Source organism: Rhynchophorus ferrugineus, unplaced genomic scaffold (genome assembly GCF_030347505.1).
Source record: "Rhynchophorus ferrugineus isolate W39M unplaced genomic scaffold, kcgeb_rfMv2 rfM1, whole genome shotgun sequence".
Taxonomy (NCBI): Eukaryota; Metazoa; Arthropoda; class Insecta; order Coleoptera; family Curculionidae; genus Rhynchophorus; species Rhynchophorus ferrugineus.
In genome coordinates this window covers 26,500,021-26,518,305 of record NW_027472580.1, presented here as the reverse complement: position 1 = coordinate 26,518,305, position 18,285 = coordinate 26,500,021, and the positions used below count along the sequence as shown (strand labels likewise).

The following is an 18,285-nucleotide window of genomic DNA, read 5'->3' as shown; positions in this document are numbered from 1 at the left end:
AATGACTTAAAAGTGGTTATTACGATCTCAGTAGCAAAGAACCTCCTGGAGGGTAAAAAAGTTCGTAAACAATAAGATGGGAAAAACCCAAAATTAGGAAAAACTAGCCATTTTGAATCGTTGAAACATCGTGTGATCATTATAAACAAGAAATAAGTTTAGCTGTAGCTTATTATGACTGGTGATGAAAACGTTAGTACTACGACAAATTCAAGCGAAAAAAGACATGAGTTAGCTCAGGAGAGCCATCCAACGCGACCATCTGGTAATAAACTGTAGAGGAGTGCTAATATATGTACGGATATTTATTAAAATAATATGCAAATATCCTTGTTATTTTGATTGGATAAGATATAATTTAAAAAGATTGAAAATTAGTTTTTATATTGTAGTAATCTTAAACAAACAAATTTAATATTCTTATGAATCTGAAAATGATCTTACCCTCATATATAATAAAAACGCTTTTACGATTCTTCAGGGAATATCTGTCAAAATATCATAATATCTGGATTGTTAAACTAGTTTTCAGCAGAAGAACAGTACTGTTTAAATAAATAATTATTTACAGGTATAACTAATAATCCCTACCTGAAAAATTAGCTAATACCAAATATATTTATCATTTTAAAGGTAACCAATTGATCTGTCAATCAGCTATAACATAATATACGTAAAAAACATAATTTTCAAATAACCATATATATTTGATAGATACATTATCTATCAAAAATATCAATGTCATTAAAACACTGCCGGTGTTCTAGGAGACTAGAACAACTGCTTGTTTCCCAAACGACATGATGTTGGTGCTACAGGATTTATTTTTTACCAAATTTCGCTATTGTTAACGACTAGTCACAACCATTGACTGACCTCAGATAATGTTCGTTTAGCCTTTTACTTTAGTTGTAGATTCCACTTCTCCTGCATCACTAGATGCCACTGAGATATGCAATATCAGGCCATCAGTAAGTTTTCAGTATTTTGGTGTTTTATTCATTATATTTCAAGCGATAAGCTTGTCTGTTTCTGTAATCTCAACATCTGTATCAGCGAATATAATACTGTTATCAGCGAATCGCATCAACCAAGAAAAATTATAGCATCAAATTCAAGTTCAATACTTTTTTACCTTCCATTACTATGTTAAAAAGCAGTGAAAAACAAATCTGCAGAAAATAATTGTTCAGGATATAACAAAAATAAATTAGTTAGTTATGTTTAGAAACTTTTAATATTTATATGCCGAAATACTGTTCTTATTATATCGGCACTTTTATAGCTGTACGACAGTATGTTTGGGTCTCTCCTGCAGACTGACAATCACTGTATGATCACCTTTTATTGTCGCTGCCAGGCATTTAGTTTATTTAGTATGTGGAAAAACTTTCAGTACAGTCTTCAACATTCTTCGACAGTATAGTACAAGTCTTCAATATTCAAATACCCCGTAAATGAAGTACACAGTTTGTGGTACTTGCAACTTCGTCGTCATCAATAATTTGTGGAGTCTTCTGATACCCCAACAACAAAAGAAAGAGTCTTTGGAACATTTGCCGACGACACAGTTATTACGAGAAAAGATGCATCTTTGTCTGAGACTGTATAAAAAGTACAAGTAGCGATCAACAAAACATAAAAATGTACTATAGACTGGAACATACAGCTTCATAGTTCCAAGTCCCCAAATTTTGCATTTCTGGGAAATGACAAAAACTTAATTACATCACTTGATGGATGCCCGAAACCTCAGGCAGGTTTGTCGGAAGATACACTCAGCTTGAATTAAAATCAAAGTGGTCTTATTATTAGTCAATCATAAAGCCAATTTGGACCTATGGGGTGGAAATAAAGTTACCACTAAAACAAAAAACCAACTAGTAATCCATCGCACCCAAAACAAAGTTCTACGCTTAATTAGCAGTGCTTATCGCTACGTAACCAATGAAGAGATACTCTATATCTTCGAAATCAAATGGGTAATGAAGTAATGCAAGATTTCGCTTTAAAACATGCTAAATCATAGCAACGTGGAAGCAATGCATCTATTGGACAACATACAGAGAATAAGAAGATCGAAGCAAACCAAATCATACGAACTTGTTTAGTATACAAGTACAAGTACAACCATCCTTAACTTTTGCTTAGCTAGATTAGTCTTATTTTAATTTAGGAAATACATACTGATGTATTAATTCCATACTCGCCTTGCTTTTGTATTAATGCAAGTACAACAGAACAGTAGTATTAAATTAATTTGTAGATTAAGATTGTACTAAGCATCAAGTGTAAGATGCAATTAATAAAATATATATTCCCCAAAGAGAATCCTTCATTTTCAGAATATTTCAATCTCGTGGCGGTTTAATTCGTTAAACGCCCGTAGTACTGCAATGAAAATACCACAACCGTTAGGCAAGAAGGCGAAAATTGCAACAATTTTTGGCGAATGCAGCCAATAATAAAAATTCCTTTCGTTACGGCGGAATTAATGTTAATTGCACGAGAGAGAAATAAAAACGCCCCAACGGATGAAAATAACAGGAACCCGTCGTTCGACGTATCCGCCTGAAACAATAAATTTACGAGACGTGGGTGCGTAACGGCCTTTTACTTCGCGCGGGCCCTCGTTGGAATACCGAGAAAACCCACACTCCGACCGGCTGAAAGCGACTTCCTTCCGAGTCCACGGCGTCTAGACAATGCACAATTACAACCTGACTACGGTTTCCTCAATCGAGACGAAGTGTCTCTGATGAATTGTGTCAAATCGGAGGAATGACCACATATGCCGTCGCGTTGTCCCACATACCGGATAATGCGTTCGCGAAATTGTTGATCTTGTTAAACACTGGCTAGTCGTTCGCACCTACTCTTTAGTTTTCTGGTTATTTTATTGTATTAACTGCAGTACATATGTTTTGGTAACAAATGGTTAATTTTTTTATTATTGATATACTACTATTTTTTACTATTGGCTACAAGTTGACCCTAAAAGTCATTATATAATATAAATTGCAAAAACAATGGTAAAATAACAGGTCAATTGAAAAGTCCCCGGTCTGACACATAGATGGCGCTACTAGAATTAAATCTGCGGGTTCTATGCGATGCAACCCACGTTCCCAACAAACCATGTTCTTTATTTACAGGCAATGGTCCGACACGACACAAGGGGTACTTCTTCTGACAGCGGAAAAATGAGAAAGAGGGTTTTTCGAGGGTTTCAATTTGGATTTATACCTGGCCGAATGCGATGGTGCCAATTACACCAGTTGGCAATCGGCCAGTGTAAAGTATAAGAAGAAGAAATACCCTTCGCTGTTGTCGGTTTTATTTTTGGGATTTGCGCGTTGTACAGTATGGCTGGTTGTTTAAGCCGCTACAAATCTGTCAATGCGATTGTTGATCGTTGATTTTCCTGGGGCGTTGTGTTGTTAAATATTGCACTTTGAAAGGAAAAAACACAGTTGAAGCCAAAACCTGGCTTGATGCCGAGTTTCCGGACACTGCCTCAGGAAAATCAACCATCAAGGATTAATATGCTAAGTTTAGACGTGGTGAGATGAACACCGAAGACGGTGAACGCAATGGACGTCCAAAAAAGGTTGTTACCGACGAAATCCACAAAATGATTTTGAATGACCGTAAATTGAAATTGAATGAAATAGCAGACACTCTAGAGAAATCAACTGAATGTGTACGTCATATCATTCACGAATATTTGGGTATGAGAAAGCTCTGTGCAAAGTGGGTGTCGTGCGAGCCCACTTTTGACCAAAAACAATGACGAGTTGGTGATTCGGAGCAGTGTTTGAAGATGAATAGCGTAATAAATCCGAGTTTTTGCGTCGATGTGACAATGGCCTCATCATTTCACTCCGAAGTCCAATCGGCAGTCATCCGAGTGGACTGCACAAGATGAACCCGGCCCAAAGCGTGGGAAAACGCAAGAGTCGGCTGGCAAGGTTATAACGTCTGTATTTTGGGATGCCATTGAATAATTTTCATTGACTACCTTGAAAAAGGAAGGACTATGAACAGCGACTATTACATAGCATAATTGGACCGTCTGAAGGGCGAAACCGCAGAAAACGGCCGCATTTGAAGAAAAAGAAAGTGCTGCTTCACCAAGACAATGCACCGTGTCACAAGTCAGTGAAAGCGATAGCAAAAATCTATGAAGTGGGCTTCGAATTGCTTCCTTATCCACCGTATTCTCCAGATCTGGCCACCAACGACTATTTCCTATTCTCAAATCTCAAAAGAATGTTCGCTGGGAAGAAATTTTCGTCGAATGGAGAGGTGATCGCCGAAACTGAGGCCTATTGTGAAGCAAAGAACAAATCGTACTACAAAAATAGTCCCCTTGGTAAGTTGGAGGGTCGCTAGAACCAGTGTATCACCCTAAAAAGGAATTATGTTGAATAAAAAAGAATAATTTTGCCAAAAAAACGTGTTTTACTATGGTAGGCCGGTGATTTTTCAATTGACCTCTTAAATATAAATACGTCCATTTTAACAGTTGTTAAAAACCAAATATTGAAAACATTTTCAATGCACTGAAAAAATGTTTTATTCACACTTTGACAAAATGAAACATAATTAAAAGTGAAGCCCATCATTGATGCGACGATATGACACAGTAACACCATCTGTTGAAAATACTTTCAAATTAATTTGTAACTTAAGGTTGGGAAAAAAAGTATTACGTTTCTTCTAATAGGTGACTTGGAAACCGGAACGCATGCTCTTAGATAATTGTATGCTGTTTATAGTGATAAGTACTTAAGTGAACATGTGTGGCGAACCTGCGCTGGTCGGCCAATTTTTATAAAATTCTTAGAAATATCGAGTTAAGCCGACATATCTCGCGACATCTCTGAAAAGTAATAATCAACAACAAATTTTTGAGCCCTTTACAGAACACTGAAAGCTTGATACTTGAGGAAACGAAATCGTTTCTTTTCAACGGAAAAATGGAAATTATATTTGAAACGATTGATTATAGGCGATGAAAAGTGGATGACGTGCAAAAAAATATGCAAAAAATATCGTGGTCGAAGCCTTCACAAACGGTTACAGAGCGGGCCTTGACACGAAGGAGGGTGTTTGTGTGTTTGGAAGTGTTTGGTGATATTAGAAAGATGATCTTCATAATGAGCTGTCTGAATCTGGCCAAAAAAGTTTTTTTATATTACGGCAATACTAGATTAAACGCATCTTAAATGACTTAAATGACTCAGAAACTGAGAAAGATTGAATGGAACGTTGTGATCTCTATATAGTTTCGGGACTAACTCCGTCAGACTACTATTTATTTACGCCTCTACAATAACCTCTTAAGAGAGTACGACTTGCGTCAAGAGAAATATTAGAATATTACTTAATTGGATGAAGTTACCAAACAATTTCTTATTCACAATATAATTTTGGTAATAACTCAGCCAATCAGCTCTTACAAATAGTAATTGTTATTTACACGAATCATATGTAAAAACTAATAAATAAGAGTAAATTAATAAATCCCTATCGAAATAAATGTCAGATGCTTAAAGCAAAATATTCAAGAATGACAGTGGACGCGAAAGTGCGCTCATGTAAAGAAGAATCAACAAGACGTGGGTGTTACATTTAAAAAAAATGGCTCTTTGAAATAAGTTCTAGCGTATCAACATGCAATAAAGTAATGCTGTATAAAAAATCTTTATCATATAACATATTGCTTAAACAGCAATCTAGACTTAGCGCAGCAGAACAAAGTGTTGAGAACTGCTTTGAAGAAATGACCTGTGGTACTTCAGAAACAGTGATAATAAAATTATAAACAACTACATATTATTTTAATACTTCACTACCTTAATATTAGGGCAGTCGGGTTCGGTTGAGGGTGCGTATTGGACAAGGTGACTCAAGAAGACTAAGACCTTGGTGACTTGGTGTAATGTGGTGTAAATACAAAAGTACAGCATAGTGCTAGTGTATACCTTAAGCAAAGAACAAAAATTCAGATAGAGAATTATATGATATCTCTAAGAGGATTTAATAAGAAAAAATGTATCGAGTATAATTATATTTGTTTTATATATATAATTTTATATATAATTATATTTTGTTTTGTATTTGTATAAATATTTCAAAAAAAAATCTAACTAACTAGAATAGTTGCGCGCATAGTAGTCATAAAAATATTTTTAACAGAATAATTGAACTGACAAAAATAAGTAAGGAACTCTAGAAAAATTAAAAAATAATCAAAGTTAGTTTAAACTTTTAACACAAAAAAACATTTTAAAATAAAATATTTACATAATAATCAAAAACTTTATTTAACATATCTACTACACGTATTTTATATTCTACTATACACACATAATTTAGCTTAATATCTACCTAAACCTATTTATCTATTTACAATATTGTTTTAACTACTACCAACTGACTAGTTTGAAGTCGGTGCCGAACCCAAACAGTTATATTAATTTAGATTTGTTTTGTTGGTAATTTAATTTTTTGTATATGTCACAAAATTATATAATTACAAAACGTATTGTACTGTTATTTATTTTATTTAATATTACAATGGGTATGCCAAATAAAGGTGCAGTCCGTATGGGGAAAAATAGGAATAAAGAAACAGTGATTGAAAATAAGCAGCGCTTCAGGCCCCGGGGTGCGTTACCTAGTGTGGGTGATTTGACAAATGTTCCAACCAAACTAGAACAAAAAAGTTGCTGCAGCCGTTGGGAATGGAACCCGCGACTTCAGCGTGTGAGCTTAAGGTTCTAACCGTTACACCATAGAACCAGTTGCCTACAATATTTCTACGACTTCTCATGATATGGTTAGTGTTTAAAAAGCAAACTGAATAGCTTTTGCACTGAACTACTTCTGATTTTTCGTTACATCAGTTCAGCAATAATACTATACCCAAATATCTGATTATTTTAGATAAATAAATAGGCAAAGATTTCAGCCTTTGAAATTTGAGGTTTTCCTTCGATTTACCCCCTTCTCCGAAACAGGTCCTGACTTGAAAAAATAAAAAAAGAATTTTGAAAGTCGGTCCATAGTTGACGGAGGAATCGGTGAACATACATTAAAAAAAATATACAGCCGAATAGTACTGTATTATTCCAATTACTAATCAATTAATTAATCGGTAATATTTGAATTAATATCCTAATAACTACGACTTAATCGTATTTAAAATTAAATCTTATTTGATAAAATCGTACAGTACCTGATTTTCTTCTAGATACCCATAGCACTGGCGGCGAAGCACTGCCAACAGGTGACACCAATTTTCCAACAGTATCGGGTTCTGAAAAAAAAAACATTAATTATTAATACTCAATTAGTGTCTAGTCAGTCAAAATGACTCGAAAACTGTATCATGTCATCTAAAGAACAAAACAACTTAATGGCCATGTGCATTTTCTAACCAATTAAAAAACTATTAAATATGTAATAGAAACGCATAATTAAATGACACTATTTAATTATGGTAGACAAAAAATTTTGCCTTTCTATCAAGTCACTACATAACATAATATTATACACAAAACAGGAAATGGATGGGTGCTTGTAGCATGTCATGAAATGTCGGAATAATTGTGAAAGATGACACATTAATTAACGAGAAAAAACAATGAAATATTACATTTTGCTGTTGACAATTTTATTAACATTATTTTGCAGTTATAATCACTCATTCTGTTAGTATAATAAATGTGTTAAATAAGTACCAAGCATAAAAGGTATTTTTAATAACAATATAATGAACATAGTAATATTGTATAATAGCTGTATATTTTCATTTCAACGTTTTTAACCTTGCCCTAACAAAACTTTTCAAAATTATATTAGCGCTATGTAGATAGATATAAGATATCGATATATATTTTTGAAAATTAATATTTATTTAAAAATTAAAGACATATATCCACCGAATTAGACTTCCTACAAGAAAAAGTTCATTTCACCATATCAGGTTATACTTAATTTGTTGTTTAGTTCTTTTAATATTAACAACCTTCTTTTTATTATTTTATATCTATGAAGTCTGATAAGTGTCAAATTTATTAGACTCTTCCAGAAGACTTTCAGTCTTATTACCAGCCTTAATCTTGCGCATGTTCTAATGTCCATCATTCCTTGCTGTGGTTTCAGTGAAACGTCTCCTGTCGCCCCTTAATGTTATTTACGAAAATAATTAGATGGTTTTTTGGATTAATTTTAGGTTTGCATTTTTCTTCAGTTTATTAAGTTAACAGAATAGAGACAGAAGCGAATAATACAAAAATACGTGTAAAAATGGTATAAAAATAAGGTTTAAATCATTAGTAAACTGTAATATTTTCATAACACTAATTTGCAGATTTCCATCGAACATCGGATATTTCATGGGATAATCAACTTATTTGAAGCTAATAGCAAAGTTAATAATGAAAAGTAGCCACAGTTGTATACTTTTATACTTATATTGTAGTAAATAGTTATATTGTATCAAATGGTAGAAAATGTCTAATTGATTTAAATTTTTAAAACATCCTCTACAAAAACTAGTTTGGCCTTATGGCCGGTTGTAGACAATAAGGTGATTTGTTAAATTCGTATATGAAAAAAGATGGATCTAGACAGATCTACCATAAATGAACGTTTCCATGTTGGAATTCCAGTATTCATGAACTTGCTGAACTATTTCGTCGATGCTCTTTTATAAAGGAAAAAGATAGCTAAACGTTCGAACGACAATGAATCTGAATTTAATTAAAACGTTCCTTAACATAATGTGGTAGAATTTCGGTAGAAGCATAGTAGTTTGTAATGTATGGTTACCAACAGCAGGCCGAAGTTACTTAATGAATCCCTAACCACAGACTAGGAAATTTGGTAATAAATATACGATTGGGAAAAAATAACTTCAATTTTTCCGAATAAGAATATAAAGAAAATATTGAAGTCGCATATCCCTAGTAGTACTTTTTCAATAAATTCATTTTGTAGCGAGTTTGAAAGATAACAATCCATTGAACTTTTTGGATATTGTCTTAGTTTTTGTCTTCCAAATTTTTTTTTTATTACTCTTCGTGAGTCCACAATCTGCCCTATTGGCAATAAGTATTTCTTCTGTTTATATTATATATACATGGCATGTAGAAAATCACTTCATTAAGCAATCTTCTGTATAAAATATTATCTTAATTAATTAGTCTTATTCTAATGCTTATTCTAAACTCTACATATGTCCAGTAATCAGATCAGGTGGTGTAAACGTTTTAGTCTACGCACTTCACTATTACGTCGCATATTTAGCTGATTAGCGAGTACATTGGGATGCACTGACACTCTTTCGAAGTACTTCACACAAACACGTTGGATTACACTCGTTATAGGTTCTAGAGGAATATTGCGTTGTATCACTTTATTTGAAATATAGTACGGAGCATCAACAATGGCACGCAACACCTTATTTTGGAACCGTTGAATGATGGATATATTAGATTTGCTAGCGGTACCTCATAGTTGAATTCCATATGTCCAAATGGGCATGAGTATAGACTCACACAGCAATACCTTGTTATCTAATGATAACTTGGATTTGCGCCCAATGAGCCAATACATTTGATATAATTTTAGTCCCAATTGTTTCCGTTTAGAGAGTATGTGCTTCTTCCAGGTTAGGCGTCGATCTAAATGCATACCAAGATATTTAACATGCTCTGCTTGGGGGAGTTGACGATGATTGATATTTACTGGTGGACATGTTCTTCTACGCAGGGTAAACGTTATATGCGTGGATTTTGATTCATTGGCTTTAATGCGCCATGTCTTCAACCATAATTGTATTTGCTCCAGGTGGGTTTGTAGGTTTATTGATGCTGTGACTGGATCTTCATGGAATGCTAAGATTGCTGTATCGTCTGCACATGTTGCCACAGTAGTTATTTTTGTGGTGGGAAGATCAGCCGTATACAGAAGATACAGTACTGGACCCAGTACACTATATTAATTAATAATTAATATACCATTACAATTAATAATACCATAATTCGGTATGTTCATCGCCTTGATTTACAATAAAATGTCTGTCAGTGAGATACGATTTTAGTAGCTGATAGTCCGGATGAGGGAGAAGTTTCTTTAGTTTAACCTGCAAGCCCGTATGCCATACTTTGTCAAAAGCCTGAGATATGTCTAGGAAAGCAGCCGAACAATATCTTTTGGCATTTAGGTCAGCGTTTATTTGGTTTACAAGTCTATGCACTTGTTCTATAGTCGCATGCTTATTGCGAAAGCCAAACTGATGTTCTGGAATAATTTTTCTTTTTTCTATTATATAGTTTAGTTTTTTTATGTATAATTTCTCCAAAAACTTTCGAGATTATCGGTAATAAACTTATAGGTCGGTAGGAGGTCACATCTTCTGGTATTTTTCCTGGTTTAAGTATCATTAATATTTTAGCTACTTTCCAGATACTAGGGAAGTAATTAATTCGTAGCATAGCATTAAATATATATGTTAATAGTTTTATAGCCTTTTCTGATAGTTCTTTTAAAATTTTGCCTGTAATTAAGTCATAACCTTCTTCCAAATTGAGAAAAATGCCGCGCAGGCTCATGGAAAATTGTCTGAGGTTTACAGTTATGAATGCTAAGTGACGTCAGTGTCAGAATTGGTTTGTCACTGGTTAACAGTGAAAAAATTAATCGAGTTTTCATTTGTGAATCGCTTCTGAAAGGAAACGAAATCTAACCATTTTCTCTAGCCATTAATTTGACTCTTTACTGCCAGCAATTAGTGCGACTAATTGACCGACCTAACCAGAGGAAAGGTGTTATCTGCCATCACGGAAACCTTAGACCACGCTTTAGCGATTCGACAAAAATTGCCTGAGGAAGACTGATCGGAAAGTTTTGATACATTCATCTAGTATAGCTTGGAGTTTTTATTCCGGTCTATAAAATTTGTAGATATCTATAAAAAGTAAAAAGTTGTATTTACAACTTACTATTGATATTTTGTTCTAATTTGATAAAATAAAAATTATCATAGTTATCTTATACTAGGCAACTATGAATACATATTTCCTTAAATACTTTGTAGTTAGTTATTATTATAGAGTTATACATTCATTATGTTATACAAAATTATATTTATAAATTTAAATTATAAAAAATAAATTAATAGTTAAGTTACTTATAAATGATTCCAATATGTATGCTAATTTAATATATAGAGAAAATAATTCATATGTATTCTTTTAAATATAAATTATTTTCTAATTAATTTAAGAAAAAAAAAATTAATATTATTTATATTATTAAAAAAACAAGTCGTCCATGGCGAAATGTTTTTATTAATTATTACAGTACACATTTGGAAATATATTTCGCCATTTCCTAAAAACAATATCCAAATTTAAACGATATTCATAAACTTATTACTTTTTTTATACTCAAAACTGGATAAAATACATGATTATTAGCTTTAATTGAAATATAAATTACAAAATACATTCAGATGTTAGGTTATGTAAATAAAATAGAACTCATTTAGCCAAGCCCAATAATTAGTAAAAGAAGAATTTATTGTTACTAACACTAGATTTTTAAATGTACTATTAAGGACAAACACCCGCTTGTTGGGAAATGAATAAAACCAGCTAAAGCAAACAATCTTTTTACAAGTCTTAATGTGCACAAATTTTAGATACATTGTATGAACAGATTTTATCTATTCCGATAGCATTCAAGAATGGTAAGATTTTTGCTTTTATTGTTTAGAAAGCCGACTAAGTCCAACTCTATTTTATATGTATGTGGTGTATCACTATCCCTGTCCGCAAAAATAATAAAATCATCATCTTTACTAACACTATACTTCTGCTACATTCAAGCATTATTTAATTTTTTTTGTAATTTGTTTCTAAGGCATGAAGTGCAAGATATTGAATACTTTACACAAAAGGTGTTTAGCACAGCGTGGTAGCATTATGCCAATATGGTTACATTTACTTCAAATGGCCACTTGTAACATGACTAAAATTACAATCGTGCATTACAATTTGGTTCTCACAGACATTAAAGTACGCAAAAATGTGTGAAGTAGCAGGATTTACTTCACAGATTATAGACGTTTTACTTAAATAGGTGAAATCGAGGAAATGTTTTGCGTGGTCCAACCAATGCTAACTCTGAGGTCACTTTTTTATTGGTTCATTTGAATTTCCTTACACAATAATTTGATTGGGCAATTTTTATAACCCGATTGTTTGTTTCAATGGTTTGTTTAGGACGCCATTTTTGTGTGTTTAATATTGAGTATGATCAGCATTTTTAATTATAATCACTATTATTTGATTATTATGTATCTTCATTCTCTAAACTGTTGTGTATCCAGTATATGCGCGGAAATAAAAAAAAACAGGCATCGTTTTCCTAAATCATGAAAAGATTACCACCCTTTAAAACCAAAATATGTCCAAATTGGGCGGTGGCAAAATTAGATTGAATGTAAATGGGATTATATTACATGAAATGTTTTTGTTATCTCTTAAAAAGTTGCTTGTAAACTTCCATCAATTAAAAACTTAATTATTTTGAAAGGGTTCATTTACTTGAAACAAATGTATATTGGTTAACATACTTATAATTATTATTTAGGCTTCTTAACTGAGATAACCTTTTCAACAAAGATGTTAAAAAATACATCAATACAAAATAAAATTATAAAATTTGTAGATCAACAAGATGAGTTTGATATTATAGACAAGAGGTTGTTTTATTATATTGTTAATAGATATTTAAACTGTCACTTTAACACCTCTATTTCACCATAATAAGAGCACAGTAGTAATTTTGATATATATATATATATGTATATATATATAATTGATATATTTATATAACAATATTTTTTATTTATATTTATTATATATATATATATATATATATATATATATATATATATATATAATCTTTAGGATATTTTATAATATTTGTATTTATATAGAATATTATTTGAATAAATTATTTTGAAAACTTGCATTTGAGTTTTATTTCAAATTTAATTGATGAGTATAAGGTGACATCAGAGGTTGATCACGTGATGCGTATAAAGTCCTCGACCAATGAAATGCTTTCCTATTAAAATACCTTTTTTACAGGTGCCTGTAATGGTAATTTAAACTAACCAATGAAATTCAGCGAAATGACGTTCTCAGCACTTTCCTGCTAAGACCATGTAAAACTGTTCTGAAATTATTGGTATTAAGTTAACACTCTATATATTATTCTATGATTTACTTCCCATAAACTGCACTAAAAAACCGTAAAAAAAAGTTCAATCTAGTGAGACAGGGCTATATTAACTGATGTTCAACACAGTCTTTGATGTACAAACAAAATACCTCACTGTCAGATATTTTACATACAAATTACAAATTACATTCTTAAGAAGTTATTGAACCACAAAAGACAAATATGTAGTTTCTAATTATATGCTTTAATTGCAAGAAATTCAAATACTGTCCAACCTTGATTATATTAGTATTGCAAAGCTCTCTTAATGGCACAAATATGGTTTCAAATGGGTTTTTCAAAACACCCTTAGTTTTTCATATGATTTATATATGATTAATATATGTTTTATATATGATTAAGTTAGTTTTTAAAAACATTTAAAAAACTGAAAATAATTTTTGCCCTATTGTTATAACACATAACTTTCCCTATAAGGTTTAGAAATTAGTGCGATTTTAAAAATGATTTTTGAGTCACATTGTATTTCTGAAACTAAATTAATTTATATTCTATATACCCGATACCTCCAGTAATTACTATTATGGCAGGTCAGCTGCCAAATCCAAAATCCCCGCAAAATGCACATAAAATCATAAAAGAGTGAATCCGTTTTTATAACCTTTTTAAACAAGTAAAACATGTTAAATCTGTCCATAAATTTACAGCTAATAACAGCTCAGTGTGTTCACGTTATTCGACACAGAAATCAACCTTAATGAGTTCATTAAGCATGTGTTTTTCATACAGTTGAAAATACAACTTGAAATAAAGTATTCTGACGAAAATATCCACGAAACCCGCTTGAAAATATAGCATTATAAAAGATAAGCGACAAAGCATTCCCCTTAATTAACTACTCTTTGTATCGCGGCCAATTAAAATTAATTATCAATTATTCAAGCGTAAAGGGTTGCCTAATTATGCATCAAGACGTATCGCGTTGCACGATTTCTGGCAGCCTCTTGAAATAACGTTGCCACATTTTCGGCGTTAAGTTTTGGCTTTCAATTTAAGGGTTCAAGATCTCCCATCGTGTCTTCTAACCAGCCAATAATGCTTTATACTTTTCGCAATTAGGATCATAATTACATATGGTTTCAAACTTAGATAGACTTATAAATAGGTTACTTTATGGATGGATTGACGTCATGTTTATTAACTAGTGGTAGATGACGTTCTTGCAATCATTTGTTTCAGGTTCAGACTAGAAGCTCCGCAAGCCATGTTATTCTGTCTAAACAAGTATTAAGTATACCAGACAAGAAAAGAAGTTTTCTGTGGCCTATTGTGAGAAGTAAGTATACAACGACAAAACCAAGCGCCTAAAGTATCATTCGTTCATATCGATACAAATGCGACAATTGATAAATGATTAGATCATTTGTCAGTCAAACCAACATCATTATTTCTACACCCTATCGGCATGCTACCAGAAAGATGGGAAAAAGTTGTAGAAAATGATAGAAAATATCTTGATTAATATATGTTGTACTAATTTTTCTCAATAAAAGCCTTTTTATCGTAAAAAATACATGAAAGCACATATCACAGCTAAATGATTAACCATTTAAGACCGTAGTTTTTTCGTAACTAGTTATAGTGTGCCAAACAGTTTGTCTTATAGCCCTTTTCTCTGTTTGGACTATCTATCTTTCGATATTTTCTTTCAAAATATCCCTGTAGGATCTTGGAATATTCCTCTATATGTCCACTTTCCCATATTCACAGTAAAATTTGTATACTCCTGTCATTTAGTGAAGTACTCTTAACGTTGGGTTTGGAATCACCTGAGACATCTTTCTATGTGGTCTCAGAACTCTTCAATGCTGTTTTTCCTTAGCGCATTGCTAATGCTATCTGTTGTTCCATGCAGAAGTTGCCTGCTAAAGATCATGTTTTAGTTTTATCCTTGCCTTTTTCTGGTTAGTACTGAACGATTGGATATTATTGATTACTTAGTAGACATACATTTTTGGAGGACACTAATCGTTGTTTTGTGGACGGTAAATACCATCAGTGGCGACAGACTAATAGCGGGTCAGAAACGTTCGTTTTCGAAGATATTAGATTCGAATATGATGAAAGTCCATATACTCGGATATAAGGGATCGCTTAATTTGTAATTATATTGTATAGATGTTTAATATACGATACTGTATATATTCTGTCTTTAAGCTCAGACTGCCTGCACTAAATATGTCTGATGTAATTTTAAACCAATATCTGCATACCGCCAGCGACTCATCGTGAGTATTCTCTTTTAAGATAGTTGTCAAAATTGTTTACTTCACAGCACTTTCTTTTAACATTAAAACTTAATTATAACTTTAACCATATATTGCATTTTACAGCAAGCTGAAATCACATCTACTCGGTGACAGTACCTTCCAATTTAAGCCACAAAAAGTTGACATTATCAACCCGCCCTTCACGGTTGTTCCATTTTGGAAATAGCAACAATAAATATTGTCTAGAAACTCTTTTCACAAAAACAGAAAGACAAATCTAGCTAAAGAAAACAGTATGTATAGTAGTATCTAGCTAGTAGTAACTCCAAATTCCTTTATTTTTCTGTTTTCAACAGCCGCTACATTTTTCCCTCCTTTAGCATTCTCCATCATTAGCATTCTCGAGAAACGATATATTTTTTAAGGCTAATCATGAATCAACACAGAGAAGACCCATATGTCGAAACAAATAGTAATCATAAGAATCTAGGTATGGAGAATACAATTTTAAAATTTCCAGCTATGTTTTCACCAGCTTTATAACAGCGTTGTTATGCTGAAGAATTACGTTGTTGTCAGGCCGTTTTTCACGAACTGTTATTCTCAAATGCATGAATTATAATCGATATAGCACTCTCCATTGATGGTGTCATCGAGTAATGGCTTAAATCCAAAATAATCACTTTTTAAAAGTCCAAACCAGCATTCATATGTTGAAATCGATGGAGCACGTTGTCATAGGCTTCACATAGCTTTCGAAGGCCTTCAGCAGTCTTTTTATTCAAATTAATGTAAAAAGTAAAACTTCCGGCAAACTCAATTTAAATGTTTTGACGAAATGACACATAGCGATAAAATATTTTTAACAAAAATTGAACCAACTTCAGAAAATAAATAAGGAACTTACTAAAAATTAAAAAATAAACTTAGATTTTTAATAAAAAAAACATTTTAAAATAAAATATGTACATAATAATTGCTGTAATAACTAAATAAAAATAAACAAAAACTTTATTTAATCTGTCTACTACACGTATTTTATATTCTACTCTATTCACACAACTTAGCTTAATACCGATCTAAACTTATTTATCTATTTACAATATTATTTTAACTACTACTATTTGGTAGTACTTAAATCGGTTTGAAGTCGGTGTTAAAAATCTAAGTTTGATAATTTTTTAAATTTTTAGTGAGTTTTTTATTTATTCTTTGAAGTCGGCCCAATTTTTTGTTAAAAATATTTTATCGGTATGTGTCATTTCGTCGAAATGTGTAAATTGAATTAGTCGGAAGTTTTACTTTTTACTACAGTTACTTTATTTAATATCACAATGGGTAGGCCAAGTAAAGGTGCATCCCGTATAAGGAAAAATAGAGACAAAAAAACAACAATTGAAAATAAAGAGCTCTCCCAGGCCCCGTGCCCACCTAACATAGGTGATTTGACAAATGATCGAACCCGCGACCTATAATAGGGAGCTAAACGCTTTAACAATTACACCATAAAACCAATTATCAACAATATGTTTACGAGGTCTTATATGCTATGGTTAGTGCTTAAAAACAAACAGAATAGTTTTTGCACTGAACGACTTCCGTCACATCAGCTCAGCAATAACATTATACACAAAAATCAGATTATTTCAGATAAAAAATTTGTGGATATATAAAATATATCGATGTCCCCCCCCCCCTTCCCCCAAAAACTTGTAACTCCTTTAAACTCCTTTTTGGAAGTCGATTAAAAAGTGAAGCACATCAGTGAGGCTTCAATATTAAGATGATTATAAATGTACAGGATGCGATTTATTACATAGTAACACCATCTGTTGTAAATCTTTTAAAATTTATTTATAGGTCTTATTATCACCTTCGACACAAAACTCTGCTCTATATTTACAGTACACGTACAGTAAATAAAACAGTACTGAAAGTTTCAATTTCTCTGCCAACTCGTGCCAAGATCGAACTTCACCATAGAAAATGAATAGAATTCGCACGACACAAAATATGGCGCATAAGACGCATCGCGAGAGACGGTCTAACACTGTGTGTAATTTGCCGACGCATTTCAGGTAGTAACGTTGATTAATAGTTTGATCTTCAGGCATCATGTTAAGGTAGACAGTGTCATGTATATCAAAACTAAGAAAACTGTTAGTATTGCTTTACATCTTGATCTGTTGTTTTATTGCGTTTCAGAATCATATACCGTCCATTGTCATCTTTTCTAACAAGTTTGAACAATTTTAAATTGCATTCGAAGTATCAGTACAAACTATTTTGTCGAGTTTTATGTTGCTTAGTTTTCTTCTTGATGTGGAAAGGCAAGTCACACCTAAATCACCTCCAATGACTTTCAGTTATATTGCAATACTCAAAAAGACGTACACGCGATAAACATTCATTACCATAATCATCTTTCAATAAATTATTTTCTGAAAGTTTTACGAGTTTCGGTAGTAGTTTTTCGCTAATATTATATACCGCTTTGTCATGACGAAAAAATCCATTAATCTTTGTTACGCACTCTACCGCTAACCATCAAACTTTGTTTTCGATTTTAACGTATTGAAAGATATTGACCACGACCGTCTGCATAATTGATACTCAATTAATCATTTCATTTTAGCGAACGGAAAAAACATTGTGTTTTAATTTTGCGTCTTTAAGTCTAAATTAAGAGCGCGTTATTACGGTATTACTATGTTTAGTTTTTACAAAAGAAACTCTACATGCATTA

The 18,285-nt window shown here is 32.3% G+C and overlaps 1 protein-coding gene across 5 annotated transcripts in view; it reads right to left on the bottom strand.

Annotated features, from left to right (window-relative positions):
- The window catches only part of Pde11 (Phosphodiesterase 11), a 456,074-nt gene that overhangs the window by 331,597 nt on the left and 106,192 nt on the right, over nt 1-18,285 (bottom strand). For all 5 annotated transcript variants that reach the window (XM_076419154.1, XM_076419157.1, XM_076419153.1 and 2 more), the window contains one exon: nt 7,247-7,327. In XM_076419154.1, the coding sequence (XP_076275269.1) occupies nt 7,247-7,327 (81 nt within the window). The remainder of the gene's footprint in view (nt 1-7,246; nt 7,328-18,285) is intronic.